Source organism: Ceratotherium simum, chromosome 7, assembly GCF_057802395.1.
Source record: "Ceratotherium simum simum isolate JZ-2026a chromosome 7, ASM5780239v1, whole genome shotgun sequence".
NCBI classification, from domain to species: Eukaryota; Metazoa; Chordata; class Mammalia; order Perissodactyla; family Rhinocerotidae; genus Ceratotherium; species Ceratotherium simum.
Window position 1 is genome coordinate 58,715,895 of NC_141906.1, and position 18,911 is coordinate 58,734,805.

The window sequence follows — 18,911 nt, forward strand, 5'->3', positions numbered from 1 at the left end:
CACCTCAAGTCCATGGCCACTTACCTTGTCTTTATTTTCAGTGCTAGAAGCCTCAGGCTTGGTCCTAATCACAAACGGGGTGGACAGTCGCAGCAGGACCCTTTCGAAGGTGGCATTAACTTTTGGAGAAACAATCTCGAAGCAGTCGCCAAACTTGAGCACTTTGTGAGTGTCGCATCGGAGCTGCTTCCTTAGGCCTTCCCCCAGCTGTAGGACTGACATGTAGGGGTCAAACATCAAGTGGAAAGGGAAGGCTCTGCAGAAGGTGTTGATGCTAATTCTGAGGTCCGCAGGAACTTGGGAGGTTCCCTGTGGAAGGTTCTTCGTGATATTAGTATTTTCACATTCTTTGATAAGGAAAGTAAGACAGCTACAATTGCCTGGGTTTGAACCATCAGAGCACAGTTTCTCATTTGCAATCTGTTCCACTTCCACATCTAGCCGATAGATCTTCTTTCCTGCAGCCTTAATCATGCCCAGCATTGCAAACCCCACAATATGATGAGGGTGGAAGTAGTGGAGCATAAGAGTACCTTCAGGAAGCTCTTTGCACAGGAACGATGGTGACTCCAGAGTGGCCTGTTTTCCAAAAGAAGTTCTAATGTGTTCCAACAAAGCATCAAAGCCATTAAAAAAGTCCTGCAACGTGCCACCTACAGCTCGAAGGACTCTCTCATTCTCATGAAAGCATATATTAAAGAACTCCTCACCAAATCTTTCTTGAATTTCCTCAAACTTCAAACCTAGAGGTAAATGGGAAGCAAATATTAGTGAAGCATAATATAAATAATTGAATGTATAGCTTTTTTAATGCTTATCAAAGGAGATAGCTAGTGAGTGAAGCAAGAGAGGTATTTCTCTTGGGTCCACAAATTTCCCATATAGGTTAATTCACTCATTTTGAATCAGAGAAAATAAATTTCAGTTCATCTCTGGATGCTTCTAAGATGTTAATGAGCGTAAACTTTTTGTTTGTTGGTTTGGTGTTAGACTATTTTTTAGAGCAGTTTTAGATTCACAGCAAAAAACTGAGCAGAAGTAACGATATTTTCCATATACCTCCCATCCCTACACACACACAATCCCCCTCCAATATCAACATTGTGCACTACAGTGGTACATTTGTTACAATCAACGAACCTACGTTGACACAACATTATCACCCAAAGTTCTTAGTTTGCATTAGGGTTCATTCTTGGTGCTGGACATCTTTGGGTTTTGACAAATGTATGATGACATGTGTCCACCATTATAATATCATACAGAGTAGTTTCACTGCCCTAAAAACAGGTGTCTGTGCTCCACCTGTTCATTCCTCCCTCTCCCTCAACCCTTGCAACATGAACTTTTTAAATGCTGCTAATCTAGCTGTTCACTTTTCTTTTCAATACCGTACTCCATATGCTGTAATTATCACATAATATCTTTTTATTAATGATTTTCCTCATCATTACAGAGGACAAAAATTCATTTGTTAAGTGGGAAATATAAACCAGAGGGAATCTATGGTAAATGAGTTGGGAAAAGCGTCAGGTTATGTAGTGTAAACAGAAGCACTTAAGTTAGTAATCTCAGAGGAAGTCATGCAGGTCAGCTAGACCCCAGAGAGAGAAAGACAAAACAAGGAATTAAAACTAGGGAATACTTTGCATTCATTCTTTTACCCACAAAAATGAGAGCTGCAAAAAATGGAAAGGAATCTGACCAGACAGAGTTAAAGGTCTGTGTTAAGTTTTCTAGTTCATATTCATTCCCAGATGCTGTAGGAAAAGGAATTCTACCTTATAGTAATGGCATTATAATGATAAACACATACACACATACATACATACATAGACATACAAACGCACAATGCATTATATAGTGAGAGCAGAGTCACATGTAATCTAGTTAAGATTCACCCTTGAGGATGATCTGAGGAAAAATATGGGGGGAACTTACTGTCCAAAGAAGAACACAACACAAATGAAAGAATTGAGCCTGTATGCTAAAGAAAGCTTCTACACAGAGTCAATCTATTGCTTCTCCTTTGACTTTGACTGAAATCAATACATATAGTTTACATATTCATATTTTCTTGCCTTGTCTGTTCCATCTTATAAGGAGGTCCCGGCAATCAAGCATGACTGGGAAAAGAAGGGTCACTTTGCTAGTGTCCCGTTAGACTGCAAAGCAGTCTAGGCTGTCTAGGGCTTAGTTTGCTGTTCCTACCTTTATTATTCTCTAAGGGTTCTCCCCATCCAGAATTGAGGAGATAAAACAGAGTCAACAATATTATTTTAAAAATAGAGTCCAAACACATGAAATATTTTTTGAAAGCTTACTATAGAGTCTAAACATTGTAATAGCCAAGTTAAGAGGTCAGTTTGACAAAGTCCTTAAAATCAATGTGAAATGAAAAAAAGTAGAAAATTTAAGTGAAAAAGAGTCCCTTTATTAAGAAGCAATTCACATTAATTTCAGTTTTATATATTTGATGTTCAAGGCAAGCTGGGAAAGTCACCTATTAAGATAAAAACATCACCACTCATCTCACATTGTCATGTTACAGGACTGCCCTTCAACATATGTTTCATTCACTAACAGTAATGCCAGCTGCAATTGATAATAATGGCATTTATCTGCCCAGTCCTCTGGTGTTGAAGAGAGAAAATAAGACAGATGAAGTTTATTGGAATTTGGCTCCTGCTCCAACTGCTCTGTTGAAACTGGTTTTATAATTATTTAAACAAATTTATCCCGTTTTATCCTTATCTTACTTAAACTTGTTTGTTATTTTTCCTTTAATTTCACACTGTTGATCATCTCTCCCTCCTAAATCTCTCTTCTCTCTTGGCTTATAAACCATATTCTCCTGGTTTGATTACTACCTATCTGAAAATTCCTTCACTAAAACTTCTTTCTATGCCAAATCCTTACATCACTATATTGTAATTTAAAAATTCTAATACATACAAATTAAATTTATGTCCCCTCAAAGACAATCTTCTTTGTTGCTATTAAATGTTTTAATTATGAAATTCATATTAAAAACTAAATTTAGAATAAATAAAAATTCCTATAACCTGACTATATTTGCTAAACAACAAAATTCCATGTGCCACTGTAAATATTCCATGGATTGCTTCTATACTTTGAAGAATGGTATCTTAAAAGGACTTAGGGTCTTTATGCACAGAAGATAAAAAGAGAATTTCTTCTAACTTGCATTTTTCATAAAATTAAAAATGCCCTCACAATTATTAAGAACACAGATATTAATATAATACAGTAAGCTTATGTTCAATTTCCAATGCCAGAATCCCAATCACCCAGAAAATAACAAATAAGTAAATTCACCAGAGGAGACAAAATAAAAACTACTCTGTGAGTACAGCATTCTATCAACCAGAAATCCTTGCTGATTTAAAAAGCACTTCTGTACTTAAGGTACAATGATAGTTAATTCTCAACTGATAACACTAAGGCCTACCAGGGTACTAAAGTGACTTGTATCAATAAAGAAAAACTGAATTATTTTGAATCTTATACTCAAATACGATACATGGTAAATCTATATAAACTACAATATTCAATTAACTAATAAAGATTTCTGTTCTCACAATTGTTAAACTGTATAAGATCAGAAAAGAAGAAGCGAGGGAGTCAAGATGGCGGCGTAGGCAGACTCTGAACTCACCTCCTCCCGTGGACACAGCCAATTTACAACTACTCGTGGAAAAATTACCCCTGAGACAGAACTGAAAACTGGATGAGAGGAAGTCCTGCAACAACGGACAATCCTAACTGGGGTAGAAGAGGCAGAGACTCCCTTCTGGAGAGGAAAAACGCCACCTTCACAAGCCGCCAGCTTCACGGCCGCCGGGCGCGGGCCGCCGGGAGCAGCTCACAGGTACGCAGCCTCCCTGGAGGCGTGGGGCCCTGAGCCGGGGAGCGCCCCCGCTGTGGGCATTTTGTGGACCCAGCACAATTGAGACCAGCGGCATAATATCTGACTTTGCCTGCTACTAAAGCATTGGGTAGCACCCCCAGAAAACCCGGTTCACAAAGAAACTAAAACTGGCTCTTAAAGGGCCCGCGCATAAACTCACCCGTTCCAGAAAGCATCCTAAAATCACCAGAAAGAAAGGTGCACAGTGCTTCGGTGACAAGAGACTCACCTAATAGGCCCTGAGTGCATCTCGGTGAGGGGTGAGACCTCTCCAGGGACTGGGACATTGGCGGCGGCCATTGTTGTGGCCTGGTGTGAGCGTGCTGACACAGACGCCATTGGAGTTCTCCCTGAGACCTGCTAGCCCAGGGTCTGCTCCACCCGCTAGAGCACCGATTTAATCCAGCTCAGCCAGGGCAGGCAGCCCACCCTAGAGACTAGCCCCACCCAACAACAAGCCCTCAGGCAACGTGTGGGCCTGCATAGATTGGTGACTGGATTCTCTGCAGCCTGGCAACTGAGCTGACTTGAGCGGGGCAGGGTGTGCACAAGGAGCGGGTGGAGAGTGTGGGGCGGTGGCAGAGTGTGTGGGGCTCCCGCCGTGGAGAGACTGGGTCCACTTGGGGAGGTCGGGGCGCTCACACCGGGCAGGACTGTGTAGACTGTGTGTGTGGACCTGTGGGCGGCAGGGCTTCTCAGCCACAGAAGACTTGTACTTCTCAAAGACCCACATAGGAGGTTTGCTCCACCTTCCAAAACCTGAAACAATTGGGTGCTCCTGTGCCTGAGGCCAGCCCCACCCAGCTGCAATCCTCAGAGAGCTGACAAGAGACCTAATAGGCTAGAGGCTTACAGCAATTGTAAGGCCCTGAGCCTAACAACCTGCCACGGTGGGGGCCTACTCACTTAAAAGAAATACTGCAACACAAATGTGGTATTAGAACTTGCAGCCAACTGTGCTGGGGCACCCCACAGCTGATAAAGAGACTGAAGGGCCCACAACAACTACAAGCAGCTGAGCATTACAACAGCTGGCCAGGAGCATAACTCAGCCTCCCTGGGCGCCTACAGGGAGGGCAAACAGGCCACAGCAGAAGGATACACGTAGCCCACATAGGGGTCACCCCTGGAACATTGAGAACTGAGGGAAGCACACTGGAAGCCTCCTAAGCCATCACTTACATAAGGTTACCTATCCAAGAGCAGGAGACGTAGCTGACCTACCTAATACGTAGACACAAGCACAGGGAAAGAGGCAAAATGAAGAGGCAAAAGAATACATTCCAAGTAAGGGAACAGGACAAAACCCCAGAAAAGGAACTTAGTGAAACAGAAATGAGCAACCTACCTGACAGAGAGTTCAAACTAAGAGTGTTAAGGATGCTCACTGATCTGGGGAGAAGAATAGATGGACTCAGTGAGAATGTCAACAAAGAAATGGAAGATATAAAAAGAACCAATCAGAAATGAAGAATACAATACTGGAAATGAAAAACTCATTAGAGGGACTCAAAAGCAGAGTAGAGGATACAGAAGAACGGATCTGTGAGCTGGAAGAAAGACTAGAAGAAATTACCCAAGGTGAACAGGTAAAAGAGAAAAGAATTAAAAAGAGTGAGGACAGTCTAAGGGACCTCTGGGACAACATCAAGCGCACTAACATCCGTGTTATAGGTGTCCCGGAAGGAGAAGAGCGAGACAAGGGGGCAGAGAATCTATTTCAAGAAATAATAGATGAAAACTTCCCTAACCTAAGGAAGGAAACAGACATCCAGGTACAGGAGGCACAGAGAGCCCCAAACAAGATAAACCCAAAGAGGCCCACACCAAGACACATCATAATCAAAATGTCCAGAATTAAAGATAAAGAGAGAATCCTAAAAGTCGCAAGAGAATGTCAAGTTACATACAAAGGAAACCCCATAAGGCTATCAGCTGACTTCTCAGCAGAAACCTTACAGGCTAGAAGAGAATGGCATGATATATTTAAAGTGCTAAAAGGAAAAACATACAGCCAAGAATTCTCTACCCAGCAAGGTTATCGTTCAAAATGGAAGGAGAGATCAAAATTTTCCCAGATAAGCAAAAATTAAAGGAGTTTGTCACCAAGAAACCAGTGTTACAAGAAATGTTAAAGGGACTGATTTAAGGGGAAAAGAGAAGACCACAAATAGGAAAAATTATCTATTTCCACGATTAGAACGTAAAGGATACAAAAGCACAAAAAGAGGTTGGATATGAAATCAAAAACATAAAAGGAGGGAGGAGGGTAGTTAAAGAGTACAGCTTTCAGACAGAGGTCAAACTAAAGTGACCATCAATTCTGTATAGAAGAAGTAAGGAACAGAGAAGGACTACTAAAACACTGAGGAAAAAAAAAAAAAAAAAAAATAAAAAATGGCAGTAAGTACATACTTATCAATAGCTACTTTAAACGTCAATGGACTAAATGCTCCAATTAAAAGGCATAGGGTGGCTGACTGGATAAAAAAACAAGACCCATATATATGCTGCATACAAGAGACACACTTCAGACCTAAAGACACTCACAAACTGAAAGTGAAGGGATGGAAAAAGATACTCCACGCAAATGGCAATGAAAAGAAAGCTGGGGTAGCAGTACTCATATCAGACAAAATAGACTTTAAAACAAAAACTATAAAACGAGACAAAGAAGGGCATTACATAATGATCAAGGGAACAATCCAACAAGAGGATATAACACTTGTAAATATCTACGCACCCAATGTAGGTGCACCTAAATATATAAAGCAATTATTAACAGACATAAAAACAGAAATAGACAGTAACACAATAATAGTAGGGGACTTTAACACTCCACTTACACCAACGGATAGATCATCCAAACAGAAGATCAATAAGGAAACATTGGCCTTAAACGACACACTAGAACAGATGGACCTAGTAGATATATACAGAGCATTCCATCCAAAAACCGAAGAATACACGTTCTTTTCAAATGCACATGGAACGTTCTCCAGGATTGATCACATATTAGGCCACAAAACAAGTCTCCATAAATTTAAGAAGATTGAAATAATACCAAGCATCTTTTCTGACCACAAAGGTATGAAACTAGAAATCAACTATAGGAAGAAAATCAGAAAAGCCACAAATACATGGAGATTAAACAAAATGCTACTGAACAACGACTGGGTTAATGAAGAAATCAAAGAAGAAATCAAAAAATACCTGGAGACAAATGAAAATGAAAATACGACATGCCAGAATTTATGGGATACAGCAAAAGCGGTTCTAAGAGGGAAGTTTATAGCAATACAGGCCTATCTCAACAAACAAGAAAAATCTCAAATAAACAATCTAACAATGCACCTAAAGGAACTGGAAAAAGAAGAACAAACAAAGCCCAAAATCAGTAGAAGAAGGGAAATAATAAAAATCAGAGCTGAAATAAATGAAATAGCGACCAAAAAAACAATAGAAAAAATTAATAAAACCAAGAGCTGGTTCTTTGAAAAGGTAAACAAAATAGACAAACCTTTAGCTAGACTCACCAAGAAAAAAAGAGAGAAGGCGCAAATAAGTAAAATCAGAAATGAAAGAGGAGAGGTTACAACAGACACCTCAGAAATACAAAAGATTATAAGAGAATACTATGAAAAACTATATGCCAACCAATTCGACAATCTGGAAGAAATGGATAAATTCTTAGAATCATACAACCTTCCAAAACTGGATCAAGAAGAAGTAGAGAAGTTGAATAGACCAATCACCAGTAAGGAGATCGAAACAGTAATCACAAACCTCCCCAAAAATAAAAGTCCAGGACCAGACGGCTTCCCTGGTGAATTCTACCAAACATTCAAAGAAGACTTAATACCTATCCTTCTCAAACTCTTCCAAAACATTGAGGAGGGGGAAGCTCCCTAACTCATTCTACGAAGCTGACATTACCCTGATACCAAAACCAGACAAGGACAACACAAAAAAAGAAAATTACAGGCCAATATCACTGATGAACATCGATGCGAAAATCCTCAACAAAATACTAGCAAATCGTATACAACAATACGTTAAAAAGATTATACACCATGATCAAGTGGGATTTATTCCAGGTATGCAGGGATGGTTTAACATTCGCAAATCAATCAACGTAATACACCACATTAATAAAATAAAGAACAAAAATCACATGATCATCTCAATAGATGCAGAGAAAGCATTTGACAAGATACAGCATCCATTTATGATAAAAACTCTGAATAAAATGGGTATAGAAGGAAAGTACCTCAACATAATAAAGACCATATATGAGAAACCCACAGCTAATATCATCCTCAATGGTGAAAAACTGAAAGCTATCCCTCTAAGAACAGGAACCAGACAAGGATGCCCACTGTCACCACTCCTATTTAACATAGTATTGGAAGTCCTAGCCAGAGCAATCAGGCAAGAGAAAGAAATAAAAGGGATCCAAATTGGAAAGGAAGAAGTGAAACTGTCACTATTTGCAGATGACATGATTTTATATATAGAAAACCCTAAAGAATCCACCAGAAAACTTTTAGAAGTAATAAACGAATATGGTAAAGTTGCAGGATACAAAATCAACATACAAAAATCAGTTGCATTTCTGTACACTAACAACGAAGTAGCAGAAAGAGAAATTAAGAATACCATCCCATTTACAATTGCAACAAAAAGAATAAAATACCTAGGAATAAACTTAACCAAAGAGGTGAAAGATCTGTACACGAAAACTATAAAACATTTCTGAAAGAAATTGAAGAAGACACAAAGAAATGGAAAGATATTCCGTGCTCTTGGATTGGAAGAATTAACATAGTTAAGATGTCCATACTTCCTAAAGCCATCTATAGATTCAATGCAATCCCTATCAAAGTTCCAACAACATTTTTCACAGAAGTAGAACAAAGAATCCTAAAATTTATATGGAACAACAAAAGACCCGAATAGCTAAAGGAATCCTGAGAAAAAGAACAAAGCTGGAGGTATCACACTCCCTGATTTCCAAATATACTACAAAGCTATAGTAACCAAAACAGCATGGTACTGGCACAAAAACAGACACACAGATCAATGGAATAGAATCGAAAGCCCAGAAATAAACCCACACATCTATGGACAGCTAATCTTCGACAAAGGAGCCAAGAACATACAATGGGGAAAAGAAAGTCTCTTCAACAAATGGTGTTGGGAAAACTGGATAGCCATATGCAAAAAAATGAAAGTAGACTCTTACCTTACACCATACACAAAAATTAACTCCAAATGGATTAAAGACTTGAATGTAAGACCTGAAACTGTGAAAGTTCTAGAAGAAAACATAGGCAGTACGCTCTTCGACATCAGTCTTAGCAACATTTTTTCAAACACCACATCTGACCGGGCAAGAGAAACAATAGAAAAAATAAACAAATGGGACTACATCAAACTAAAAAGCTTCTGCACAGCAAAGGAAACCATCAACAAAACGAAAAGACAACCTAACAATTGGGAGAAGATATTTGCAAACCATACATCTGATAAGGGCTTAATCTCCAAAATATATAAAGAACTCATGCATCTCAACAACAAAAACTACCAACCCAATTAAAAAATGGGCAAAAGACCTGGACAGACATTTCTCCAAAGAAGATATACAGATGGCCAACAGGCAGAGGAAAAGAGGGTCAAAATCACTAACTATCAGGAAATGCAAATCAAAACTACAATGAGATATCACCTCACGCCCGTCAGAATGGCTATAATTAACAAGACAGGAAACAACATGTGTTGGAGAGGTTGTGGAGAGAAGGGAACTCTCATACACTGCTGGTGGGAGTGCAAACTGGTGCAGCCACTATGGAAAACAGTATGGAGATTCCTCAAAAAATCAACGATAGAACTACCATATGATCCAGCTATTCCACTGTTGGGTATTTATCCAAAGAACTTGAAAACACCAATTTGCAAAGGTACATGCACCCCTGTGTTCATTGCAGCCTTATTCACGATAGCCAAGACTTGGAAGCAACCTAAGTGCCCATCAAGGGACGAATGGATAAAAAAGCTGTGGTATATATACACAATGGAATACTACTCAGCCATAAGAAACGATGAAATCCAGCCATTTGTGACAACATGGATGGACATTGAGGGCATGATGCAAAGTGAAATAAGTCAGAGGGAGAAGGTCAAATACCGTATGATTTCCTTCATTAAGTAGTAGATAATAACAACAATAAACAAACACATATGGACAGAGATTGGATTGGTGGTTACCAGAGGGGAAGGGGGGAGGGAGAAGGGTGAAAGGGATAATTGGGTTCATGTGTGTGGTGATGGGTTGTAATTAGTATTTTGGTGGTGAACATGATGTAATCTATGCAGAAGTAGAAGTACAATGATGTACACCTGAAATTTTTACAATGTTATAAACCAATGTTACTGCAATAAACAAAAAATTAAAAAAATATATATATAAAAAAAAAAAAAAGAAAAGAAGAAAAAATTCTCAGAGTTTAAAAAATTAAAACTAAGGAAAGATCACTTCAACTTTTGCAAAATGCTATGAATCAACAGCCAAGACTTCCACCTTAAACTTTATCTCAAAATTGAGAAAGTAGTTCATCTTAGACAATTGGTACAGTTCTCACTCCCAAGGTTCCACCTACGATTGATGCAAACCCCCTACTTACAGTAAATCACTTGAAACATATAGACAATGCTCATCTCCCTATATCACAAGACGCTATGACAGCTTGACATTTGGGTCTATAAGAATACACTTCCTCAAGAGGCAAAACTTATAACCAAACTGCTCCCATTAATAGGTAAATTAAAAGTTAGAATTTTAAAGTACTATTAATTCACCTCTTAAAAAAAGAAAAAAGAGACTAGCCTAAATGCTGACATCCTTTAGCCGTAAATGAAATAGCCTGTTCATTCACGACATGGATCTTTTGCCTCTCCTCTGCTAGCTTTCCACTTCACACTGTACATTTCTTGAGGACAAGGACTTTATCCCATTTATGTCTGCATACTGGTCACTAGCATAATGCCTGGCACATGGAGACTGAGCATTCATTCATAGAAACTAAACATTCATTTAAGTATTTGTTTGATAAATACAATCAAGCTTTTAAAGCTACAGTTGTGCCACATCTAAGGCCACCAAGACAACTAGACACATTCTTTTCTCTAATGGACCCCTAGAGATAATTAAATTACACTGTGACTGAGCCACAACAGAGGCCTACAGGAGTACCACAGAGGTATGGAAAAAAGAATGTCTGACTCTCTCCTCAGGGAGATAATGTTTGAAAAGAGATTTGAAGAAAAAGTAGGTGTTCAAAAGGCCAATGGGGAAGGAATGAGCACTCAGCAGATGGACAGTAATGAAGTAGGGATGAAGAAGGTAAGAGCCAGGCGTGGTCAGGGAAGGGCAAGTAGTAAGTGTATAACGGCTGGGGACCACGGGTGGGCGGATGAGCCAGCAATTAATCAGCAATGTAGAAGTCGGACTAAGGGTGCCAAGACCAGAGTCAAAGATACCAGCTGGAAAGATGCTGTGATGTCCTTAACAGAAGATAATATTGACTGAATTAGGCGGTCCCAGTAAGAATGGGAACCAGAGTGCCAAGCAGTGTGCCAAAGATTTTCCTAGATTACTTCATTTAATACTTTTAAAAATTCTTATCAAGAAGATATTTTTAATTGTCCTCATTTTATAGGTGAAGAATGTAAAGAAATCTGCCCATGTTCACACAACTGTAGGTAGCAAAGCCGGGTCTCAAAGTGAAATCTTTCTAATACCAAATCTTGTGTAATAAGCACAGTATCAAAAGAGTAAAATGTCTGTATGGAGGGAAAAACGCATGTCTTGCTCATTGTTACATCATCAATACCTGCCATTCTGCCTGGCATTGAGTAGGTGCTCAATAAATATTAGCCGGATGTTGAATGAATTAATGCATAACTGAAGTCAACAGAAAGGAGTTATAGCAGCAGTCAACAGTTACCAAATGCCTCAGCAAGGTCAAGTAAGGTAAGGACAGAAAACTGTAAATTGGATTAGTCAAAACTTTGGGGACCTTTGACAGAGCAATTTCAGCGGACACGTGGAGACAGAAAACTGAGTGTAATGGGTTGAGGAGCATGAAAAGTAATAATTCTTCTCAGTAAAAACTAATATTTTTATAAAAATATTATTCTAGGGGCCGTCCCGGTGGCACAAGCGGTTAAGCGCGCGCGCTCCGCTGCGGTGGCCCGGGGTTCGCCAGTTCGGATCCCGGGTGCGCACCGACACACCGCTTGTCGAGCCATGCTGTGGCGGCGTCCCATATAAAGTGGAGGAAGATGGGCATGGATGTTAGCCCAGGGCCAGTCTTCCTCAGAAAAAAGAGGAAGATTGGCAGATGTTAGCTCAGGGCTGATCTTCCTCACAAAAAATATATATATACATATTATTCTAGTGTCATGCCAATCTACAAAGAAATGACTGAAGTTTATCTCTGCCTCCCAGAGGAGATTTAAGGGTAAATAGTACATATGTCTAAATAATACCAAAAAAGAAAGGCTGGAAAGAAATACCACTGCCCAATTTGTAATTTTAAGGAAAACTGCTTTGAATCTGACCTATGAATAGAGTCTCATTTGAATCTTGGTGGGGTGAGAGAAAATCTTTGTAGTTTCAGAGTACTTTACAGTTCAGTAAGTAAAAGTGTTGGGATAATAGTAAAAAGAAAGATCCTTATCAATTTTGCTTTTAATCTATGAAGGGTTAAACAGGGATTTTCTACCATTTTAGAGGCATATAATTCTCCACCTTTTACTGCATTTGTGGCATCTACGTCCTTCTCCAAAAGAACACAGCATATGTCATATATTTATTTTTAAGCATAGGTGAGCTAAAATTAATTGTCCTTAATATTTTTCAAATTTAATTATATACTTAAAGATAATCTTGAACATGTGTTTCAGGACACATATTCAGATTCAAATAACAGGGTTTTAATATCTTTGAGCTAACAAAGAATTCACTAAGCATAGCAATAGAGGAAACCTTCTAACATATTTAAGATTAATTCTTGAATACCCAAAGAAATAGGTATTATTAGAAGCATAGTAAGTGCTTCAGGCACAAAAATATTTGTGATGGTTAAGCTGACAGTTTGTAATTTTGGGACTATGCTAAGGTATGCTTTAATTTATATAGGATACAAATTTTAATAGTGAGAAATGTGGCATAACGGAGATGAAGCCAAATTCTGAGTACTGGGGAATATTTTTTTCATCCAGAAACTACACCTAAAAAGTAGAGCATCATAAAAGTACACACAAACATTATCAGTTGTTACTCCTTCCTTTCAAATAGCAAAGCACATCTCTGTGCCTTTCTTCTAAAATAGCAGATATTACCTTGTATTACAGATATTTGTCTGTGATCCTTTTGGTGACTATAAACAGATTTAGTAGGACAATTCATGAAAAATACAATCTCTAGAAACAGTATGATCTAGAATGAGAAAAAGGAACCAATGGCGAAAGGACTATAATTAAACCAATAATCAAGAGAATTTCCCCCTGAACTGTAGAAAATTTTGAATCTACTGATGGAAAAGGCACAAGTTCCAACCAGGATTGATGAGAACACACTCACATGCACACACACAGACACAGACACACATACACGTCCAGGTACATTGGGTTAAATTACTAAATACAGAGATGAAGAAAATCTCTTAAGTTGCAAGAAAGAACAAGTAATTTTGAAAAAAACTTTTTTAAAGAATTGTTCTTCTCATCTGCAATGCTGGAAGCTAGATGATGATGGAATAATCTGTGTGTAATACTGATAAAATTTAAATCTAAGAATTCATTACTCAGCCAAGATATCTGGCAAAGATTCAGAAACTATACAAATAATTGAGAAAACACTTTAACCAAACAACAAATGGAACAGAACAGAGAAGTCCTAGTAAGGGAAGATGGGAAAGGTAAAAACATTGAGGAGCAGTGAACCTTGCAATACACACACACACACACACACACACACACACACACTAATGGAGATATGGATGGATGGATGGATGGATGGATGGATGGATGGATGGATGGATGGATAGATAGATAAAGTAGGTAAGTAGATAGATCGATAGATAGATAGGTTAATACGATAATAACAGACTGTTTGCAAATTTGTAATGTAACGTAAATAAAGAATCCTGAAATAGAGGAAAAGAGAAACTACTGACAACTACAAAGTATATTTTATTCATAATCTGGAACTAAACAATCTCAGCAAAACCTGGGAGTTGGGAGGCTGGAGAGAAACAGGGAAGGAGGGGCAAAGGAGAAAAGTAACAGCATTCTAAAGATGTTTTCTAAATGGAATCTGGCTAACTAGGGAAAAAACATATTCTTACTAGGAAAATAAGAGATGTTTTGTTTCAAAATAATGAAAAAACACATGGATCTAATTTTAGTAATAGGAAAAGGAAGATAATTAAATGGGAAAGTAGAATAGCAATGTCCTACAAAGGTAAATATATGCATATAGAATTTCAACATCAAAACAGCAAAAATAAGGGAAAGAAAAAACAATGTAAAATAATTATCATAAATCAAGATGGAAGAAAATCAGTAAATTATGCTTTTCATTTAATGTAAAAAATAAATCCTCCCATCAAATGGCAAAAAGTCTCACTTCGTCTATAAGAACTGCACTCATAAAAGGTGATTTTTTAAAAAGGTTAAAAATAAGAGGTACACAAAAAAATCCAAGAAACTACAAGAAGAAAAAAGCAAGAATGGAGAAGCAATATCAATATCAAAGATAGAATTAAGGTTAAAAGTGCTAATTGGGGTAAAGAGAGGCATTATATGACAAAATCACAATTTACAAAGATCTAGGAGATATAATCTGTGTAAACCAAGCAACATTGTAGCTAAATATATAAAGAATAAACAATTTGGAACTGACTACTAATGAGTATAGGATTTCTTTATGCAGTGATAAAAAATGTTCTAAAATTGATTATAGTGATGGCTGTACAACTTTATGAATATTCTAAAAACTCACTGAAGTGTACACTTTAAATAGGTCAATTGCATGATATGTGAATTTTATTTCAATAAAGCTGTTACATATTTTAAAAATTAACAATAAAAGAACTTATGCAATTACAATCATAGTGGGAAACTTTAATACACTTCTCTCAGGATCAGATGGATCTAACAGACAAAAAAGCAACATCGTAGAGAAATTAAATAAAAAATATATACAACAAAACAATTAAGAAAAAAAATCAAAATAAAATTTTAGTGGAAAACTCTAACATGCTCTTTAAAGAAACTAAAAGAAAGATTAAAAAAGCAAAGTCATAGATAAATTAAATAAACTTTAGCAATCATAAAAAATAAAAAAGTAGGGGCCAGTCCAGTGGCATAGTGGTTAAGTTCACCTACTCCGCTTCGGCAGCCCGGGGTTCACAGGTTCGGATCCCAGGCACAGACCTACACACCGCTCATCAGGCCATGCTGTGGAGGTGTCCCACATGCAAATTAGAGGAAGACTGGCACAGATGTTAGCTCAGCGACAATCTTCCTCAAGCAAAAAGAGGAGGATTGGCAACAGATGTTAGCTCAGGGCCAATCTTCCTCACCAAAATAAATAAATAAATAAAGTCTGTGGGAAAATGAAACTAAAATAAATAAACTGAATAACAAAAGCAACAAATTCAAAACACATATGTATATATGTGTGTATGTATGTATATACATATGTATATGTGTTTATATGTATTTGAAGAAATTACAAAAACTGCTGAAGTACTTAGCCACAAAATTCCCATAATATATTTCTAAGTAAAGATTTTGTAGATCACATTAAGCTCACGTAAGTTTAATGCCAAAACTTGATATAGTATCTAAGAGCAATTTCTCTTATGAACATTTGCTAAAATAGTAGCAAACAGATTCTAGCAATTTATAAAAGAATACTACACCATGAATAAGTAGTGTTTATATCAGAAATGAAAAGGAATTCAATAATAGAAAATCTATCAGCATTGGAAAGGAAGAAGTAAAACTGTCACTATTTGCAGAAGACATGATGTTATATATAGAAAACCCTAAAGAATCCACCAAAAAATTATTAGAAATAATAAACAAATACAGTAAAGTTGCAGGGTACAAAATCAACATACAAAAATCAGTTGCCTTTCTATACACTAACAACAAAATAGCAGAAAGAGAAATCAAGAATAAAATCCCCTTTACAATCGCAATAAAAAGACTAAAATATCTAGGAATAAATTTAACCAAAGAGGTGAAAGACCTGCACACTGAAAACTATAAAACATTGTTGAAGGAAATTGAAGAAGACGCAAAGAAATGGAAAGATATTCTGTGCCCATGGATTGGAAGAATTAACATAGTTAAAATGTCTATACTTCCTAAAGCAATCTACAGATTCAATGAGATCCTTGTCAAAGTTCCAACAAAATTTTTCATGGCGATAGAACAAAAATTCCTAAAATTTATATGGAACAACAAAAGACACCAAGTAGCCAAAAGAATCCTAAGAAAAAAGAACAAAGCTGGAGATAACACACTCCCTAATTTCAAAATATACTACAAAGCTATAATAATCAAAACAGCATGGTACAGCCACAAAAACTGACACACACGTCAAAGGAACAGCATTGAGAGCCCAGAAATAAACCCACACATCTAAGGACAGCTAATTTTCAACAAGGGAGCCAAGAACGTGCAACGGAGAAAGGAAAGTCTCTTCAATAAATGGTGCTGGGAAAACTGGACAGCCACATGCAGAAGAATGAAAGTAGACCATTATCTCACACCATACACAAAAATCAACTCAAAATGGATTAAAGACTTGAATGTAAGATCTGAAATCATAAAACTCCTAGAAGAAAACATAGGCAGTATGCTCTTCAACATCGGTCTTAGCAGTACCTTTTTGAATACCATGTCTCACCAGGCAAGGGAAACAGAAGAAAAAATAAACAAATGGGACTACATCCAACTAAAAATCTTCTGCACAGCAAAGGAAACCATCAACAAAATTAAAAGACAACCTAACAACTGGAAGAAGATATTTGCAACTCATATATTTGATAAGAGTTTAACATCGAAAATATATAAACAACTCATACAACTCAACAACAAAAAAACAAACAACCCAATTAAAAAATGGGCAAAGGATCTGAACAAACATTTTTCCAAAGAATATATACAGATGGCCAACAGGTACATACAAAGATGTTCAACATTACTAACTATTAGGGAAATGCAAGTCAAAACTACAATGATATCACCTCACGCCCGTCAGAATGGCTATAATTAACAAGACAAAAAATAACAAGTGTTGGAGAGGATGTGGAGAAAAGGGAACTCGCATGCACTGCTGGTGGTAATGTAAACTGGTGCAGCCACTGTGGACAACAATATGGAGATTCCTCAAAAAATTAAGAACAGAAATGTTATATGATCCAGCTATTCCACCTTTGGGAATTTATCCAAAGAACAGGAAAACACAAATGTGAAAAGATATTTGCACCCCTATGTTCATTCCAGCATTATTCACCATAGCCAAGATTTGGAAACAACCTAAGTGCCCATCAGTGGATGAATAGATAAAGATGTGGTATATATACCCAATGGAATACTACTCAGCCATTAAAAAAAGATGAAATCTTGCCACTTGCAACAACTTGGATGGATAAGGGGTAAAAGGGCACATGTGTACGGTGATGGATGGTAATTAGTCATTGAGTGGTAAACATGATATAGTCCACATAGAAATCAAAATACAACGATGTACACCTGAAATTTATAAAATGTTATAAACCAATGTTACCTCAATAAAAAAAAAATGCACAATGTACCAAAAAAAGAGTGAATATACAAAAGGTGAAAATTAGAGTCCTGTAAATGTATTACATGTTACAGTTCAAATAAAATAAATTCAAAATATAAAAAAAGAAAATCTATCAGCATTAATTATGACACACATAAAATTAAATAAGAAAATAATATGATTGTATCAGTAGATTCCAAAAAGTCTGAAATTCAACAGTCTTAATAAAAATTTTGAGTAAAATAGGGATATAAAGAAACTGCTCAAATATAATAAATGCTGCTTTCCAAAAAAGCAGAAGCAAAGCTTATTCTAAATGGTAAAATACTAAAAACATTTCATCTAAAATCAGAGACTAGACAAATGTGCTTGCTATCACCATTGTTATTCAATATTATCTTGGAGGTTCTAGCAAATGCTAGAAGATATGAAATAAAATAATTAGTATACACATTGGAAAGAAGAGTAAAATTACCTCTTTTTGCTAATGAAGATAGTACACTTAGAAAACCTAGAAAGTCTTTTAATTTGGAGGTTGTATCTTGCTTTTTTCATTTTTGGATGCTCAAAACATTTGCAACATACATTTAAATTTAAAAAATTACTATAATTAATTAGAAAATATTAGAAAAAGTAGCTGAATATAAAATAAATATAGAATCAATTGCTTTTTTCTATATTAGCAGTAAGGATCCGAAGTAGAAATGGGAATATATTCTATTCAAAGTAGCAATGAAAAATATAAAGTCATACCTTTAATAAGAATACATTTAATAAGGCAAAGAACTTATATTAAGAAAACCATAAAATCTTAACACAGAAAACAAAAACCAAACAAATGGAAAACTATTCCAAGTTTTTAGGATACAGTGACCTTGTTTTATAAAACTATCAATTCTCCCAAAATTAATATATAAATTTAATGCATTTCCAGTTATAGTTGCAACCAGACTTATTGTCAATACAGTAATTTTAAGATTCCTATGAAAGAGTAAATGCTTAAAATAGCCCCAAAACTCTTGAATAGGAAGACTACTGGGGCGGAACCAAATATTAGAATAAATAAGATGCACTGTAATTAAGTTTTTTATTTCCATAGGAACAAATGAA

At 36.7% G+C, this 18,911-nt stretch overlaps 1 protein-coding gene across 2 annotated transcripts in view; it reads right to left on the reverse strand.

Moving 5' to 3' along the window:
• Window positions 1-18,911, reverse strand: part of GUCY1A2 (guanylate cyclase 1 soluble subunit alpha 2) — a 284,330-nt gene that overhangs the window by 206,509 nt on the left and 58,910 nt on the right. Inside the window, exons 1-2 of one of the 2 annotated variants that reach the window (XM_087433646.1) lie at window positions 4,161-4,294; window positions 25-743 (exon numbers count right to left, since the gene is read on the reverse strand). In XM_087433646.1, the coding sequence (XP_087289772.1) occupies window positions 25-743; window positions 4,161-4,218 (777 nt within the window). In that variant the 5' untranslated portion in view covers window positions 4,219-4,294. Of the gene's footprint in view, window positions 1-24; window positions 744-4,160; window positions 4,295-18,911 lie in introns of those variants that run through there. The other variant, XM_004427377.3, reaches the window with a different exon arrangement.